This window comes from Serinus canaria, chromosome 4 (genome assembly GCF_022539315.1).
Source record: "Serinus canaria isolate serCan28SL12 chromosome 4, serCan2020, whole genome shotgun sequence".
In the NCBI taxonomy this organism is placed as follows: domain Eukaryota; kingdom Metazoa; phylum Chordata; class Aves; order Passeriformes; family Fringillidae; genus Serinus; species Serinus canaria.
In genome coordinates, this window is record NC_066317.1 from 26,550,794 (window position 1) to 26,569,549 (window position 18,756).

The 18,756-nt window shown below is 44.4% G+C and overlaps 2 protein-coding genes across 7 annotated transcripts in view; both read right to left on the reverse strand.

Annotated features, from left to right (window-relative positions):
• Positions 1–16,005, reverse strand: part of SLC20A2 (solute carrier family 20 member 2) — a 57,345-nt gene extending 41,340 nt beyond the window's left edge. For 2 of the 4 annotated variants that reach the window (XM_018926778.3, XM_018926777.3), the window contains exon 1: positions 12,768–13,137. The gene's annotated coding sequence lies outside the window, so the exon portion shown is untranslated. Of the gene's footprint in view, positions 1–12,767; positions 13,138–15,468 lie in introns of those variants that run through there. The other 2 variants (XM_018926775.3, XM_009101244.4) reach the window with 2 other exon arrangements.
• SMIM19 (small integral membrane protein 19) lies at positions 4,072–18,753 on the reverse strand. Of its 3 annotated transcripts, none has more exons than XM_050973930.1 (3): positions 18,506–18,753; positions 18,278–18,402; positions 4,072–5,643 (listed from the first exon to the last, which is right to left on the reverse strand). In XM_050973930.1, the coding sequence occupies exons 1-3, from the start codon at positions 18,736–18,738 to the stop codon at positions 5,591–5,593; spliced, it is 411 nt and encodes a 136-aa protein (XP_050829887.1). In that variant the 5' UTR covers positions 18,739–18,753; the 3' UTR covers positions 4,072–5,590. The 3 variants fall into 3 exon arrangements, with proteins under 3 accessions (XP_050829887.1, XP_050829886.1, XP_030094973.2); XM_050973929.1 differs by having other exon boundaries at positions 4,072–5,649; XM_030239113.2 differs by lacking the exon at positions 4,072–5,643 and adding an exon at positions 16,195–17,103.
• Between the last annotated feature and the right edge of the window lie 3 nt (positions 18,754–18,756).

The following is an 18,756-nucleotide window of genomic DNA, read 5'->3' on the forward strand; positions in this document are numbered from 1 at the left end:
ACCATAGGAGCCTTGAAGGACACCACAGGCCAATCATTACCTGGAAATCAGCCCTAAGGCCCTTCAGACTAACAGAAGATTTAACCAAAGAGATTTAACCAAACGTGCTCTATCAAACACAGCACCTCTTCTTGGAGCTCTAGTAGTTCTGTTATGTTCAATGAATACCAACAAAAACTCTGAGCATCTGCTCTGCAGAGAGCTGCAAACGCAGTTTAAGTTAAAAAGACCCAATAAAAGCCCAACTGCTTTTGCATATTGGATAGCAAGTTCTAAAACATTGTGTTATCTACCAGGATAATCTCCAAAAGAGATGCATACATGTTTCACTGCAAGAAAGCCATCTCAGGGACTCTCTGGAAAGTTTAATGCAGTTGACATAAGAATTAAGAAGTCATTTGGCATTCAGGGATGGAGCAACTCCTCTGCTCTAAGGAATCAAACCCCTTGGATGGGCTCTCTCAGTGGTTCTGAACTCTGTCACCCTGTCATCCAAACATTTTTTTTTCCAGCAAGCTTGTGGGCTCTCAAAGAGGACATCCCACCCCAGTCAAGGGACTTCCACTCCATGTGGTTGAGGTGAATTAGCTGTGCTTGCACAGGCATGCATGGAGAGCTGCCATGTGACTCTGCTTGAGATCACACTCGTCTACTGAGCGAGCCAGCCCTGGGAAATGAAAGGAAGGAACCCACAAGTGGAATTGCTGGAGGCCAAGGCTGGCGCAGAGGACGACACAGGCTCCGGGTGCTGTGTGGCCTGGGAGAGCCATGCTGACTCCAGCCCCTACCACAGCACAAGCCCATGTCCAGCCAGGAGGAGTTCAAAGGCAGCAAAGCGATTCTGAAGGAGCAAGGCTTTGGCTGGTGCTGATTCAAGCTGGGAAAGGTCCATTCCCAGTTAATGCTGGGAACTGGACTTGGATCGCCTGTGATTCCAGCCCATGGACCAGAGACTAGGGCACACCCATGTCCATACTAAGACCAAGGAAAAGGGTGAGCTGCTGTTCAGAGCCACCCTGAGCTTAACCTTCCCCTCTCCAGACCCATATCCAAAAGAAGCAATCAGCATGGGCACAGTACTATAAAAGCCCTGGCTACTGCTGACAACTCAGGGAGCATTATCCTGAAATACTAAAATGGACCTGTACCGACTTTACACAGAACATAAAAACTGCCCATGAAACACTCCTGAGGCAATCCAAAAATATGCATTTTGCAAATTCAGAGGCATATGTAAAGATGCCCTTGTTGAAAAGCCAGAGTGTGGTTGCCAAAAGTCAACAATGCAAATTTTTCAGATAAAGGAAACCTGACACATCCAGCCCCAGATTGCCTGCCATTTCCATTTTGGTTTGGGTTTCAGAGAACAACCACTGTGGAGCCTTCTGTTTGAGCCAGAAGAGATGGCTGGAGCTCCCTTGAGTCCAGCAACCCCCTCTCTTCAAACAGAGCTGGAGTGAGTGAGTAGCTATCAACATGCCAAACCACACCGTCTGGCTCTCACTGTCAACCTCCAAAATCGGTGTGACCCGCAGGACAGAAGACCAAGCACTCCTGATCTAGCTGAATGTCAAAAGGAGGAAAGAACCTCCAGAGCTATAACCAAACAGAGGAGGGACAACACTCACAGAGGTGTTAACCAGGGTTATGGGGGTAAATGGAAATAGATGAAGCCAGTACACTCTGGCAATGGAAATTTTGCTGCTCCTTTTTTTTCCCCTATGAGCATTGCAGTAATAGAGACATAAAGGGGGAAACAGCAATGAAAGCTGTGACCTTGGCTTAATTTCACAGGAATTGGAGCCAAATATTCTTATGCTTATGCTGCCTGGTGACCACGCAAAGCATGGCATCTGCCAATTAACAGGCCTGTTGCCTCCTCAAAGCCCAATAGCTGCTGATCTCTGTTCTTGAGTCCATGCAATATCCACATCTGTCTCCTGCAGCCTTTGCTGCTAGAGGCATGAGGGGGAAGCAAATAGCTTGAGTTCCACCTACCAGGCAGCATTAACCTCCTGGTAGCTTCACTGTAGGTTGACAATACTGCTGAAGCAAAGAAGTGCCCAACAGACTTGTGACATGGGCTACAAATTAAATCACTGTCAATGCAATGTGCCAAAGAGTGTCCCACAGCTGGGTTCTTAGCTGAGCAAACACCTCCAAGAGGACTTACTAAGGATGTGTGGTCATATGCAGCAGGTTGAGAAAAGTTAGGCTTTACGTCTCATGGAAGGCCAGGGAGCAAACCCAGTGGTCCAATGCCAATGTCCAGGTGGAATACAGAGTCTTCCTAAAGGTTTGGGCAAGATAACAGGACACACGGACTGATGAGTGTATTCATCTTCCAAGAGAGCTTGAACAACTAAAATTTCTTTGCTTGACACACAGGCTGTAGGGACGAGGAAGATATTAGGCAGCAGAATGTATTTGAGCACTCGGCACCAGCAAACAGGGCCGGTGGCCTCTGTGCCTCATCCTCAGGATAAGGCATTCCTAGCTAAGCCACCATGATGACAGTGACCCATCTCAGAAGCCCCATGGCTGCCCAGAGGAGAAAAGAATGGATGCTACTGAGAGGTCAGGAATAGCAAAGGGGATTCCATGAGGAACCCTCCCCTCCTCCCTGCCTTCTGGTGTGAGAACCAGAGCTGGCCATGCCAGGATCCTGCTGTGGCCACCACGGCTCAGGCTGGGACTTCACTAGACTATGCATCCCCCACGCAGAAAATGACCAACCCAACAATGGGAGTGGCACTGACATAGACCTCTCTGCTCCACACAAGCACTGTGAGAGGAGCCACACCACTCCAAGGAAGGGTGCAAATTCCAGAATCAGCTGAAAAAAATCAAGCAGAAAAGGAGAAAATAACCCCCAAAAATAAATAAAATTAAGTCTATGGCAGTCATGCACGACAATCACACCATGTCAGGAGTCCTCTGAAATATGGAAGAACAGGCAGAGTACATTTCTTGCAAGACCTGGAAAGGATCAAGGTCTATCTCTGTCATACTGATAAGGAAAATTTACCCACTGTTAGCCATAAAACAAATGAGCAAGTAGATAATCATATAAACAAAGAGCACTGAATACACAGGCAAAAAGAATATAAAGTATTTTTTCCTTTTATGAAGTAATTAAGGAACCCATAATTAATAAAAAAATGGTTTTTTTGTCACCAAGACCTTCAGAAGTCACATAAATAATTTCCTGTTCCATCTCTTCTACACATAAATTAAAAAGGGGAAAATTAATTATGCCATTTCTTCAACTATCAATCAGTTTCTCCACTTTGAATTAAGCAGATCTTTAATTAAATCAAATTAATAAAATTATGTGAGGAAAAGAGTTGCTCTGAAATAGTGGAATACATTACTCCCAAAATGGGCTTAATATTTCAATCAACACTGTCTCCAAGCCTTTACCTGGGTATCTTTCACAATTTGATTTTTTCTTTAAAACTTCAGCAGGCATGAAGATATCTTAACCATTTAATTTAACACCAATAGCTAAATAAATTACAATAAATTTGGTCTGTACTACAAGTTTGTTTCTTTCAAATCCAAAGTACTATGGTTTTACAAGAAAAAATAATCCTTTTCAGTTTTAAAAATTTCTCAGTTAAGCAAAAAGTATTTTCCATTCTCCAAAGTAATCCAGAACCTGGACTGTATTATTCACTAATGTACTTTCCATCTGGGACACACTGATGGTATGCACTAATCATATGTGAAATTCAGGGGTGCAAAAGACCATTCTCTATTTACTTGCAAACACTATCATCAATTACTGAAAAATCCATTTAAAATTGGAAAAAAAATTCCAAACTCATCCACTGGCTACTCTAATCTTGGGATTCTGCTTTGACTGAGATTCTCTAAGGTTTATTCAGAAAACAGACTAATTGCACAAACTCAAATGCACAGTTCTCCATCAATAAAGTCTTCCACAAGAACATGCAGGAACCCACGCTGAGTGTGCCTCATGGGCAAACACCATGAAAGAAGTAATGCTGGGAGAAACACTAGGTGAACACAGGGGTACAGGTAACACGAAGAAAACAAATGTGCAGATTTACTTGTTCCAGTCAACATCAGTAGCTAAAGTTTATTGATTTCAGTTTCAGCAGCTAAAAATCCATGAAAACATTCTTATATGATACAGACAATACTATCCCATATTCAAATTTCTATCAAAGTAATAAAATAGGCCAGGATTTTCTCACAGTCATTGCAATTTACTTATCAATTAGTACAATAAAACCTATTTTAAAAGGTAAATATTATAAAGCGCAAATAGTTTTGTATCCCTTTGTGATGTAGAAGCTTGATTATATGGAAACATCTAAGTAAAGAGACTGAAAAAATATAACTGGAAAAATATAACTACATAAATAGCTGGACACATTCTCAGCCACTGTCTCTCAACTGTTCCCTTTATATCCACTGTAAAACTATTTCCAACACACTAATCACATCTATTCGGAAGAAACTAAAATTATATGATTTCAAACTATTTTCATTAAAAAACCCAGTCCTTTAACAACTGCTTTTACTCTTCTATCTAATTATATACTCTTAAAGGCCAAATATTCAGTCAGTATACAAAAATAACCATAGCCTTTTATTAAGGATAAGACACCAGATAGGAGTTCGTAAGAAAAATAAAGATGTTCTTTGCCTGCCATTACCAGCAATACTTCTCAATACAGGAAAACACATTTACTTTTAAAATTTTAAATACATATACATCAAAGTCTTAATAACTTTGTATCAGAGACTTACTACAATCAAATCTGTGCACAGCATCATTAAGTTGTTGGACTGCATGGCCAATACTTCCTTCGAGATACTTCACAGCACAGCCAAGATGTTCAAAAACTATCTCTCCAAAAAGCTCTCTCCTGACTAAGTAATCTGCGCTTATAACCCTACAACTCAGGCAAGAAATCTTACCTAGAACATTTTTCTGACCAATAGTCAGATAGAAAAGATAAAATTGACTGATATTTGATTCTGGTATTTGTCTAAGGACACCATAAGAACAATACATTATAAGGTTACTCAAATTAGAGGGCTAGCACTATTTGTTTTTCTTTTACCTATGCACCTGTCATCATACTTTCTATGCAAAGGCTGTTTATTAAACTTAAGCAAAACCCCTAACTTCCTATTTTGTAATGGTCTGAGCTTTTCCATATTCAAAGTATGTTTCAACAAGAAAAACTCCAAATTGATTTCAAGTACAAAGCAGCAGCTAACTCATCCACAAATGAAAACTACAGCGATGTTCTGCTCTTCCTAAAACAAGCTTGAAGCCACGATTATATTAAAGACACAGATGTGAGGGGATTTTTCAACTTCCAAACAGACATGCAAACAAAGTATTACAGTTCAGGGGTGCAGGTAAATGAATAAGCAAAAAACTACGTGACGTTTGTGCAGCGTCCTCTCAAATCCTGCAATCCCTTCTAGAAAGTCTGGGTCTACATCTCCCTCTTCTTTACTCATGTTCTTCTCGCATGGCTTGGTCTCAGAAACTTTCCATGCCTGTAACGGAAACTTGAGCCAACTTCTTAAATGTATGATTTCTTCATCTCCACTCATCATCCACTTCTGTTTCTGAGAAGCTCCTCATCATGACACCTGTATCTCAAGAAGCAAAACAGGAAACATCACAGGGATGAAGCAATGAAAGATGAATAATAATATGCCTCTGTGTCTTTAATAAAATCCCAACTTTCATTCAAGTTCCTTTTAGGAAATCAGAGTTCCTTTGGCAAGCGCAAAGCTTACAAACCTAGTTTGGCAAAACATCGCGTGCCAAAAACGGGGTAACCAATCTCCCAATCTGCACCTCCTGCACAATGAGCAGGAGAAATCCTGTACCAGCTAGCCTTACACACTGTGGAAAATATGACCTGGTGCCAAGCTTGCGGAACTAGTCTGCGGCAGGCAGCTCAACTAAAAGAAACTGCTGACCCATCTGCTGACTTACCCGCTACTGAAAACAATGCCAGTTATCTTTACCCAGGACTCACTTGTCCAAGTAGAGCTCTAGCCCACGAGTTAGATGAAAAACAAAGATGTGAGTAAGCCTCTCCTCTACTTTTCCCATTGCTCCCTAATCTGCACAACCTCCACAGCACACAGTTTATGGTTTTATACACTTCTCAGGTACAAGAGAAGACAAAGCTTTCTCTGCATTACAGCAGCTTAACTACAAGGTGACAAAGCCTAAGGTATTTTCAACCCCTCATAAAATTTGGCGTTGGGGTGGAGGGCACTTGCCTTTTTCTGCCATACAGAACTTGGGGTCAAGCAGACCCAAAGCCAAGAGCAGCAATGTTTAGAGTCTAACAACAAACCAGCAAAGGGATGACTCGTCTGCAAAAGGGAGACACAACCCCCTTGTGTCCAAAGATGCAGCTTAAACCATCTACCTGCTTTACAGTTCTGCCTGAATGCTGAATAAGGTGGTACAGGAGAATTATTTCTGCAGCCTCACCAGCTATGAAGCCTTCAGAGCAGATAAGCAGGCACCAAAACCATTCTGCCAGCCAGCTCTCAGTGAAATAGAAGCATGAAAGCCATTTTATCTCTCCCTTTTAGGGTTAAGGCCACATTTAAATAAACATTAGCATCAAAACCTCTTTGTACTAGAAGCAGAGCAGACCCTACATCTTATCAACTATCACCTAAACTTCTCAGAATTCCACATCCACATAAAATCCTTCTTTATTCTGCAAAAACAGTTGACAGCAGCATGTTCCATATGCATGAATCAGAAAGACAGTGTAGTTCTTCCCCAACTCCTCCCTGTGAAACAGGGCTCATTTTGGCTTTCTTACAGCAGAAATGAGGGACAGCTGCAGGGACAGAGTCCCACCAGAGCACAAAGTTTTGGCTTTGCTTCTTGCACATCACAGTCAAGAAGATAACTGTACCTTACACAGTCAAAGCAAGAAGCCCTCTGAGAGTACTCTGGGTATTGCAGAGAAAATATCTTTTAAGTAGCTGGACAGAAATGTATTTGCTGTGCTGGGATTACATGTCAAAGAAAAATACATATTCCCCCAATTCTGAACTCTTGATTAAGTCCTTACCCTCAAAAGTGCTCAGAAGGCAAACAGTCCTGAAAGCTCGTGCCTCAAGGATCATGCCTGCTACTGAGACATGCTACTGCCTACTCAGGAAAGGTAAATATCACCGATTTCAAGAGCTTAAAAGCTTTCAGAAGTACTAAAGCTGAGACAGTCACAAATGTCCAGCTGTCAGGACATCCAGAATTATTTTATAATATATATACTATCCAATTATTTTACACCACAGTGATTCTTAATCTTTTATCGTGATGATCACTGCATACAAGAAGCAGAAACCATAATTTTACTGTTCCATCATAACTCCATATTCTTTCTGAGCAGCAGAAATTAACTGAGGACAAGTAATTCAATCTATTATTGACATCTTCACTTGTTAATCAGATGTCTACAGTCAGCTTATACACCATACAGGCTACAAGACATCCAGGCTGCTCACTGTTGCATGCAGAAAGAGAACTGCAGGAAAAGGTTAATAGTTGTCCAAAAGATCTGATGCTGGCTGCCACCTGAAACAACCATGGAATTTTTAGTTTTCTTTTGAAGAGACAATTTACTGGCAGGCTGGTACTTCTAACTTTGATCTTCCTTCCTTCCAACACCAGCAGAAGCTCAGTAACAGAAGTTCTGAAGCTTTGTAGCTCAGTAACAAAACACAGAAACCTCCCAGAATGTTAACTCAATTACAGTATTTTGGCAAGGAAGCCTTCCCCTTGTACCTTGGGGAAAATCTTAGATTAAACAGTGCATGTTTTAAAAGTACACATGCCTCAATTATTTGGTGTAACTCTTCATTCACCTAATTGCTTTGAGAGAAAAAAAAATTCTTCAGTAACTTGCTTGAAAGACTGAAAGTGTTCCTTGTTTCCCAAAGAAACAATGGTTATACAACCCCACTGATTGTTCCATGCACAGAAATGTAAACTATAAGGCCAATTTCAACCTAATCTCATGCAAAAGCTAGGAGATTTCAGAGGTGCTTAATTCCTACAGCAGACTTGCAAAGGAAGGAACCAAGGCAGCCCCCTGAGCAAAAGGTCTCGTTCTCAAACATCAGGGAGACAGCATGTTTTGATTAAATATACCCAAGAACTAACTACAAGGCAGTGACAAGCTGCTCAGACACTGCTGTGGGGGAAATCAGGGATGCTAACAGCACCATGTGTAATGGAAAGAGAGGAAGAAGGAAAAATGTGTAAGGTACAGCAGCACCACCAAAACCAAGAGAGCTGCAGGAAAGATTTATCTTCCCTAGTTCAGCTGCTCACAGAGCTACCTTTGAATTTATGGAGCAGTCCAGAAATGCCTTATGAGCCCATCACATCTTCCATCTCTATGTGGGCTGCTGCTGACATGTCAACAGGCAATTCTCAGGATGCATTAAAGACACTTGGACAACAGCTGTCCTGTTTCACCAATGGGAATCTGGAAAAGCAGACATACACTGCAGCACAGGTGGCCTCAGAAACCCCCCCCCCCCCCCCCCCCCAAAAAAAAATGCTTTTCAAACCCTTTCTGCAAGATCCTACCCAGGCAGGGTAAGCTAAGCACTGGCACGACAGGTCAGACTGCTGGTCCATTTGTTTGAGAATCCTGCCTCCTGTGATCAGGACCAGATGCTACAGAAGGTAGAACAGTTCAGGTAGTGAGCAATGATGTAATTCCCCCAAAAGGGAAATTCCTTCCTGACCTCATCAATAAGCATGAAGGTTTATGTGCTTAATTTATTTTTAATCCTATTTACAGCAACTCTGGACATTGTCATTATATATATAAATGCCCAAGTCTGCTTGGAATCCGAGTAAACTTTTGCTCTCAGTAATACTGTGTGGTGTATTTATGCCTAATGTCATTTAAATATCCCTTTGTTCTTGCACTATGGGAACTAGAATAGCATTAACCACCTCTGTGCCCCTTCCAAGAGCTCCAGCCTGCCTTGCACCATAAATTTCCATGCCACACTATGCCCTGTGACAGGACACAATCTGAGGATCTTCAAGGAAACTCCTGAGCAACTTCGATCAGATATCTAGCGACATTTAAGCTACACTTCTGGGATCTGCAGGAAAGTTGGCAGTTGCACCAAGATTTCAGCAGGCCCTACCTTCTTCTAGATCTTGCAAGCTCACTTTCATGTCATTTTCCACTCCAGGGATGCCACCCTTTATAAGCAAGATGCTTTTATCTATGTTGTGCACTTTGAAACCCCCCTTCAAGATTCTGATAAATTTACTTAGAACTGAGAGAGCTGTACAGGAACCTCTCTGAACAAAGAACTGCTCTCTCATCTCCATTCTTGAATAAAGAACAACAGGGCCCAACCATGCAACACCAATCCCATTTTGCTCTTGGCTGATGTTCTTGTGGGCTGCAGGTTCCCCTGCACAATAACTTTAGCCTATGTTGCTGCTTTGGTTCCTCATGGATGAGCTCATGGCACATTCATCATGATTATTGTGCCAAGTACTTATTAAAGCTCCAGTGCTCTCTGCTGGTTCTGCTCACACAATGTATGCATCAATGTATAAAGCCACACCTTCACTCAACAAAAGCTTGGTGGGGAAAAAAAATATGAATGCAAGCAGCAGACAAGAAAGGGAGACTCTTAAAGCACACTTGACATTCTGGATCCTCTTGTCTCCCCGAAACACAGACCTGCTTTCAGTCATTACTTGGGCTGCATTTTCTTCTCCACGCCTTTGAAGCTAAAACTTTGGACTCCAGGCCACAGGTCCTCAGTCCAAGGTCTTCAGGAAAGAAAGAGAGAAAGGCTGGTATCTCATGGGAAGATGGCCTCCCAAGGAGATGACAGAGTTTTTACAGCATCTGTGAGAAATACCACAGTCATCACTGTTTGACCACAAATGTTGTGATTACGGGCTTGGAACTGGTGAGTTATGGTAAGAGAATACTTCTTTGCCTCAACCAAAATGAAAATTACACCATTTCATCTCTCTTTGGAACAACCTTCAGGCGAGCAAGGGGGTGAGAGAAGAAGCCTGTTCCAGCTTATGGTTCAGAAACAAATGAAGTTCTTTAATGATCAAAACAGCACTAACAAAACCGGTAAAAGGCCCCACTTTGCCAACAGTTACCTCATTCAATAATCCAAACACATGCAACTTTTTTCTCTATTTGAGTATCAGAGACTGATTAGTCAATAAAGACTCATAATGGCAGTAAAATTGTCCTTTTGCATATTTCACAAGGACCTCTCCATGCTGTTTAATAGTTACACAGGTCTTAGAAACTCTGTTTCAGAGCAAGGATCTTGATGGTTTCTTTCCAAGAGGCCATAAAGGTTTTCCTGTTCTTCTGTCTCACATGCATAAAGACAATACACTGAGCTGGGTACTTGTACAATGCTCTTGGGCAATGCTGAAAGAGTGGTCCAAGCCACAAGGCTCAGAGCACTGCCATACCAGCACCACCAGGACCTCGGATCAGCCAAGTGGTTTGCCTTTGGCATTCCAGAATGTGCTGAGGTTGAAAGGGAAGACAATAATGATACAGAACAATTCTCCCATCAGCAATGGCAAAAGTAATCTCAGAGGCACAGAGTGCAATGCTTTCACCACTTTGGGGTCCTTACTCACTTTCAAGTCAAAAAGAAGTGATATTTTCTGTTTGTCACACACAGAAGCAGACTTTGGGTAAGGAGACTTTTTTAACGGACTCAACTCAGGTATTTTTGGTTGCTAAAATTCTCAATCTGTTGTGATAAAATTAGCTTTAAATAAATCTACAATACAAACAGTACATACTTTGCCTAAGAAAAAATCTGCTGGCCACTTACAGATCATGTGAACCCAGTTATTTAGCTGAGCTAAAAACATCAATTATTCCGAGCCTTATCTGACTGTAGATTTGGATCTGTTAACAACAGCACTGCCACATATCAAAACCCATGACAACCCACACCTCTTTTAGGAAAGAGAGGAAAAGTTCCTGCAAACAATGGTTTCTGCTATTTAACAACACAGTCATGAAGAAGAGAAGTAAGACTGAAAAACCTGCACCTTTGCCTCTGTCCTTCCAACCTTTCCCTGAAAAAGCAACTCTTCCTCTTCTGTCAGTCCACCCTTCCTTCCATATTACAGCAGAAATGGGCTGTCTTCAACTACCACTCCCTGATGTCCACCAACCAAAGCTATGGAAGATGATAATCTCTTTTTTTTTTTTCCCTCTACAAGGTTTTCATCAACCAGTACAAGTTCTGCTCTGTTCTTTCAACCAGCGTCACAGAACGTGGCTCTGTATTGCTTATCACCATGATCCAAGCAACAGCAAAATAGTCTCTCAAACATACCTAGTGCTCAGTGCTGGGTAAAGTTCACAGCAGCTGTTTGAGTCCCAGAAAGACATCTGAGAGAAGCGCCATAAATAACGACATCACATGGAGTCTCCCATTGCACAACCCACATACATCTTCCCTGCTCAGGAATTCACGCCTCGCACCCTTCGCTGTCACTCAAGAGCATATTACAAACCATGTTTCCAAGATGATCCAGAGGATATTTTGGAAAGTAATACAGCCCTCCTGTTGGCTGAGTCTTTTCAAAATACCTGTTCTACTCCATTACGAAAATGACAAATGTTGCTACCATCTTATCAAAACCATGGTCTTTCTCAGGAGCAAGCTGCAGATCCACCTGTGCACTTTATACATCATGGATGTCCAAAACCAGTTCCAGCAAGTCTGACAGCCTGGCAGAAACTGAAGGGGACTACTCCTTCGCAGACTCAGGATCTAAGTTCTTCTTCAGATATGCAAATGTGAAGTATTTCCTCAGACTACAGTTTCAGTAAACCCCAAATCTGAACAGCCCCATTTCAAGATTAATTCATTTCACTGCTAGATAAAAATTAAACCAAATTCTCTTAAAACACCTCATTCCTAGGCATCTGCAAGGGGAGAATCACTTTTCGAAGCAGTGCCTAGATATAATTTTATAAAAATGAATTTTTTTTCCTGGAGCTTTGCCACAAATTGCCTTTAAGGGCTTGGTTCAGAAATTCCAAAGATAGTTTATTGTTTTTCATATTGAGAACTAATTCCTTTTAGCAATTCTGTTAATCTTGGAGTTTGAAGTTATTTTTATTAAAGTAACGCCCAGAGTTTAGATATTCCATAAAAAGATCAGGAATTATTTTTATTAAAGTAACACCCAAAGCTTAGACATTCCTTTCAAAAATAAGGCAAAGCACCTTCATTCTTAAAAAGGTTCTTAGTCTTTTCAATGCAAACACAGATTTCACAAAGACAGCTGAGCACTGAAAAGTTTTATCAGCCATTTTTTATCAGAGACTTGAGAAAAAAAGTAATTAAGGCAGGATTTTTCTGCCTAAAAAAATTGTGAGCCTTTTGCTCCTAACAGTAGGTGTGTCTTTTTTTTTTTTCTTCTCTTCTTGCCTTCTGTTAAGAAGAAGAAGCACCATTTCTACTCCCTGATGCCAGATTTCTCATGAGACATTTGTGCTGCCTCTGGGCTGCTCTGCCAGCAATCAGTACCTCTGGTCATTCTCTATATCTCTGCCTCAGCCAGCAGGGAGGCCCCTCGACCCAGGCAATGCTAACTTCTGGTAGAGCTTGTTAGACTACAAAAAACTGGATCATAGCCCATCTTATGCCACAACAGATAGGGGCAGCAAAGTGAAGGATCTTACCTCCATTCTCGAGGGCCTGAGGCACTGAAACCTTCTGCTCTTCAGCGGCACCCCTGTCTCAAGGACAAAACCGAGTGCTGCCTTTTGTTTGAGTGACTAGGCTCATAAACAACATCCAGGTTCCTTACCATGACTAAAGCACAGTTTAAGTGTTTGGAGGGGAAAGGAAATGCCTTTTGATCACTGCTTCTGATCTGGAGCATAAGCAACCATGACTGAAGACTCCACTTTGTCAGCAAGCCTCCTCCAATTGCTGTTGCTCTTTAGGCATAACAGGCCAAAGACATCATGGATTTAATAACACCTTTTCTAACAACGTGCTGCTTCCCTGTTGAAGAAGGCATGCAATGACAATTTTCAATTTCTTTAATGCAGAAATTAGGGCTGGGGCAAAATCTTTTCAGTTCCTCCAAAAGAGATGTTAAGTTGCAACATCCCCACCTTTGTCCCTGCAGCGTGTATAATTTCAGCTTGCTCAATAGCATGGGCACTCCTGAGTTCAGGAGGACTTTAAAAGGAGCGATTAAAGCTCACGGAAGTAAGCTAACATGAATAAACTGCCCAGGCAACAGGGAAACATTCCAGAGCCCTGTGCTGTCACCAGGCTTTTGGCCAACGCTGCTTAATCATATATGCAAAACATAAATTACAGAAAGATTCATCACTGGTTAGAATATTCACAATTAATAATTTTGCATTGCACTGAAGAAGCTTCTCTGCGAACTGTCCTCAGACAAAAGCACTGGGATCTTCTCCCCATTCTCAGAGGTTCTACTGGCATCATCAGTACTAGTGGTACAGCAAAGGCTTCCTCTGTGGGTCTTCTCAATGGGTCAGGCAGTTGTGGAAGGCAAGTCTGAGAGCAAGTTTAGGACCACTCGAGCATCACTCTGCTGAAATTCCTAAATCCTGTGGCTGGCTGTAAGGCATCATGGCAGCTGCTGCAGGATAAGTTCTCATCTGGGCTCAGCTTGCACATACCAGTTCATACTATCCAGGCATGTAACACTGGACTGAAACTCAAAATGCTCGTGGCACAGAGGAGGATATTTTCACTACAAGGCCCTCAGAGTTTACAACATCTTCTTTAAACACAGACATACTCATAGTTCAAATATTTAAGATCCTCTTGAGCCTTGTCATAGAATTTATACAGCTTTATCAAAAAACCTTTGATCTTCTGTGCAGTGCTGAGGAAAAAACCTAGCCAGCTACATTTTGGGTTACGAGGAGAGAGATGACTTTTCCACCACTTAACAGAAGATTATAGTTTTCACATAAGATTATAGAGGCATGGTTGTAATGCCATCTGAAGAATGTATTTACAAAGCTGCTGACATTCAGCAGCTCACATGGAGACAACAGAGTGGTCAGAGTCTCAAAAACTTTGGAGTTATAATTGAGAGCAGTTGTTAATGACTTTCTGCAGTATCTTACAGATGTAAAGTTTTAACTGCTTAGAAAGCCTTTCCTCACATTCTTCATGTGATCAGACGCCACTAAATCTACACATCATAATAGCTTTTTAAACAGTATTGGGTAAGCTAGAAACAGTTCCCTCTGTACAGCATTCTCAAAAATAAATATAACTGAAGATAACTTTGGCCCAATTTTTGTTAGGTCATAAACTTTCCCCATCCGACACATCCAAAGTTCTGCATTAAATAAGTTCCATGAGAGTTTGAGAATCTGCTCTCGTGCGTGCCTATAAGCCTGACTACTAAAAATGGATGCTAAAACAAAAATAAAAATCTATTGTCTCTCTACCCTATCTGTCTTTGCTTTATGAATTAACAGGTAAAAATCAGTGCAGATGGTTAAGGTAAAATTTCAAAAGCTGACTACACCTTCTGTCCCAACACATACTTGTACTGTACAGCGGAAAACATAAACCCCCCGTAGAACAGGGTATAGTTTCACGGGGACAGAACTCCCGTGGCCGCACTTGCCAGGAAAACAAATCACGACCTGCCCTTCGCTCATGGCTCAAGCAGCACACTTCGAACACCCTAGCACACGCAAAAGGCACGGGCCCTAGAAAACCTTTTGCTTTTGGTACTTCTCCTTACAAGCTTTTTGTTCTGGACAAGTAAGTTTGAGATACTCCTGCCACCGCCCCAGGTCCATGAATACAAACGAAGCCGCACGCTGCTCCAGATTTCTAAGCCCTTCACGGTGCTTTCAGCTGAGCCCGAAAGACGGCTGTGCTGGGTAAGCGGGAGGACGCGGGTTCATTCTCTGCCACGCCGCTCCATTGAAGCGAGCGGCGCCGCACCGGGGGCTGCGGCGGGCAGCGGCGCCTGCGGAGACGCGCCATTGGAAAGGCTCCCTTCCCTGCCTGCCCGCCCGGGTGGGCAGGGCCGGTGGGAAGGAGGGAGGGCTCAGCCGTCCGGACCCCATGCGGAACACCGCTGCGGCGCCCGCGACACGAACCCGGGCACGGGACACGCGGGGAGCGCTCCCGCGGAGGACGGAGCGGAGCGTTCCCGCGGAAGGCGGCCGTGCCGGCCCGGCGGCGGCACCAAGCCCTCCCGCGGGAATGGAGCCGGACCCGGGCACCCCTTCCCGCCCCCGACCGTGCTTTCTCCTCGGGCGGCCCCTTCCCACCTCGCCACGGCCCCCGGCGAGACGCCCCATGCCCTCCCCTCGGCGCGGACGGGGCGGGGGGCGGCGGGGACTCGGGCGGCGCGGCCCCACTCACCGCCCGGCGGGCGCCTCCGGCCTCCGAGCAGCAGCGGCGGCAGCAGCGGCAGCGGCACCAGCAGGAGCCGGCGCGTCCCGGAGACGGAAGCGCCGGAGGAAGTGAGGTCGCGCGAAGGGGAAGCGGCGCCGTTTCCGGGAGGTGGAAGGGGATGCGGTCCGAAGGTTACCCCCGCGCTCGGAGAGCTCTGCCGGGCGTGGATCTCTGTGCCTCGTAAACCCCGGCGAGTGACGGGGACGCGCTGCGGAGCGGGGTCATCACACGGGCACAGTAACGTAGGGAGGACACGGCACCGGCGACCCCGCGCCCTCCCCGTGGCCGGCAGCCCTCGGCCCCGCGGAGTGACTCCGCTGTTTTCCGCGGTTCCTTACAGCGAGAAAGCTGTCACAGGGAGCCACCCTTCACCCAAATGAGCCATTCCCTGGGACAAACCCGTGGAGCCTCCTGCCACTGTCAGTTCGGCCCAGGTCATGTTTTACAGTCCCTACAGACACTGAAGTAACAGATCATTTCAACATAGTAAAATTTGATGCTCAAAGCCAAGTTTCTTAATATCCAAATGTAACTGCAGTGGTGCTCACCACTGCTCCAAGACTTAATAGATTTCAGCACAGAATAGGTGGAAACCTGTGGACAGAAACTCCCAGCACTGTGCTGGTTGTTCAGCAACCAGCTGAACAACTCAAGTTGTGTAACCTTAGGAATTACAGCATGATAGTCTTCAAATAGTTTTCATGATTAGATGCTTTTATTAAAAAGTAATTTCTGCAGAATCCTTTCAATTATCTGATTTTGAGATTTACCTAGAAAGAAAAAGTAACTGCAGTGTGAAGTCTCTTTTGGACAAGCTATGACCTGCTTATACCTATTTTTACAGACAGACTCATTATTTACAGAAATTTTACTAAATTAAGCTAACCACCTTTGCTATTAACATTAGAGTAGTGGCTTTAAGTGTCTTCTAGATGTGTAGTTCACTGTGTACTTCTCAAAGTTTCTCCAGGAAAGGTTCACAGTATTGCATACACAACTCCCAAATAAACGGAGAGCAGAACTTTTCTGCACTACCACCAGTGACACTTTGGGCTCTCAAAGCTTCACCTTCACCAGGCAGTAGAGCCACAGTGCCTTCATTCACACTTACTGATTGTATTCAGCAAGTTCAACAACTCATCATCAGGGAACACAAGGCTTTCCAGGCAGATAGGTACTGCCTCGCTTTCTCCAGGGTGCTGCTGTCAGAGAAGGTAGGAGCTGATTTCCAAGGTGCTAGCAGAGAGAAATAATTTCAGACATTGCTAAGACTGCACTTCCCTACCCTCAGGTTCCTCTGAGCAGGTCTGCCCTGTGTTGGGTACTTTCATGCTGAATGTTCCAGTGGGCACTCGCTTTACCTCACAAGGGCTCAGAGAAAAGCTACAAAGAACAAACTTTTAGGGACAGTCCCTCCCTTTCCCCCTTGCCTTCAGCTATGTGTCAATTAAAAAGCATTGAAAATAGCTCCACATTGACTCTTAAAATGAGCACTGGATATATGTCCTAAGTTCCTACAGAACTGTGGGCTTCATTCCACTGAGAGCTGTACACTTTCAGTCTGTTTTGGTGGCTGCTGCTGCTGCTGTTCATACTTCCTTGCTGAAAAAAAGAAACACCAATCAACACCAATTATACAATTTATTTTATATTATTATTACTATTACTGTATTATTTATTACATACATGTATATATATGTACACATATGTGTTTATATATATTCATGTATCTATGACGACAATCCAGAAACAGAGATAGCATCAGAGAACCTAATTTCAGCCACACAAGGGGAAGTTTCAGTCACCATGTGGAACTAACCTTTGGTGTATGGCCTTATAAATGCTGAACAGTAGAGTCATAGCAAAATGTCAGTGAATCAATGGCAGAGAACTATGATTTCATTCGGGTCCTTTTATTAAAATAAAAATAAACAAAATTAAATGCTATGGCTTCAGCAGTTTTATTAGCGATGACCTGAACAGCTCAACAGTCACAAGGCTGATGTCCACATTTCTCATCTCCTCCACAATACACAAGCCACAAGCTAACAATTACACTGACTTCAAAACTAATCTGGTTAGCAAGGCAAAGGGAGATCAAAGAGCTGTGTGCAGTGGTACAAACACCATCAGCAAATGCCAGCAGGCATTCCACTGTAGGAAGAACATCCAATTTTGTTCCTACAGAATGCAATGGCCTGGTGTAAGAATCTTTACATAGAGTCTTTGCATTTAAAAGGTGGTTTCAGATCACTAAGGGGTTTTTTGCGGTATTTCCTCTAGGCATGCATGTAGGGCAGATGTGAAGCCAGGCTGTGTTTCTCTGAATTGGACCACTGGAATATCAGGGGCAAGGGGCTCTTTTCTGCCTCCATCCTGACCATCAGCATTGAGATCGGAACAGCAACACTTGTTGGTACAGTAAAATTCTAATTCATTTTCAATTTATGTGGTTGTCTTACTCATGATTCCACAGTCCTCTCAACTTTTAGAAATCCGTCCACTATTTCACAACACCCAGGCCTTCCTAGCTCTTTCAAAGTGTAACATGGGATTCGTTTTGACATGTGCTTTAGGATAATTGCACAGCCGCTCCCTCGCTCCGTACTTCCTCACGCAACAGTCCAGCGGTCCGGGCTGCTGCCGAGGCCTTGCTCCTCACAGGGTGCCAAAGGACCGGGGGCGTTCCCGCTGCACAAGGCTCGAGGGCGCCCCTTAAGGGACGGCCCCCAGCGGCCCGCAGGCCCGGGGGATCCCCGTTTTCCTTTCGACTTACCGATGGAGTACATTTCCAGCTGCTGCCGCAGGCGGATCTTCTTCATGCTGTCGTAGAAGTTGGGCTCGGGCGGCGTCTCGGCGGTCGGGGGCAGGGTGAAGATGCGCATGATCCTCCTCTTGTTCCTGCGAGCAGGAGCGGGGCGCGGCGGTGAGGGCGCTCGCCCCTTCACGTGCGGGCCCCGCGGGAACCCCCGGCCCGCCCCGCCCCGCCCGGGCCGCCTCTCACCGCCGCGCGTAGACGAGGAGGGCGAGGCTGGCCAGCACCACCAGCAGGTACACGTTGGTGGCCTCGTTCCACGCCTCGTGCACCGAGTAGTCGATGGCGCCGCCGTCGCCCAGCGCCGCCGAGGCGCCGCCGCCGCCCGCCCCGCCTGCCCCCGCCGCCGCCATGGGGAGCGCGGCCGGCAGGGGCGGCCCCGCGGCCCCGGGAAGTGACGTCAGGGCGGTGCCGGGCGCCATGGCGGGGGCGCTCCGAGG

What these genes read in the sequence shown, in the direction of transcription:
- SMIM19 (XM_030239113.2), bottom strand. Translation starts at nt 18,738, where the DNA reads ATGGCGCCCGGCACCGCCCTGACGTCACTTCCCGGGGCCGCGGGGCCG. An exon ending in CTCCTCGTCTACGCGCGGCG is followed by an intron (nt 18,403 to 18,505) that starts GTGAGAGGCGGC and finishes TCCTGCTCGCAG; the next exon opens with GAACAAGAGGAGGATCATGC. An exon ending in GCTGGAAATGTACTCCATCG is followed by an intron (nt 17,104 to 18,277) that starts GTAAGTCGAAAG and finishes TCTTTTTTTCAG; the next exon opens with CAAGGAAGTATGAACAGCAG.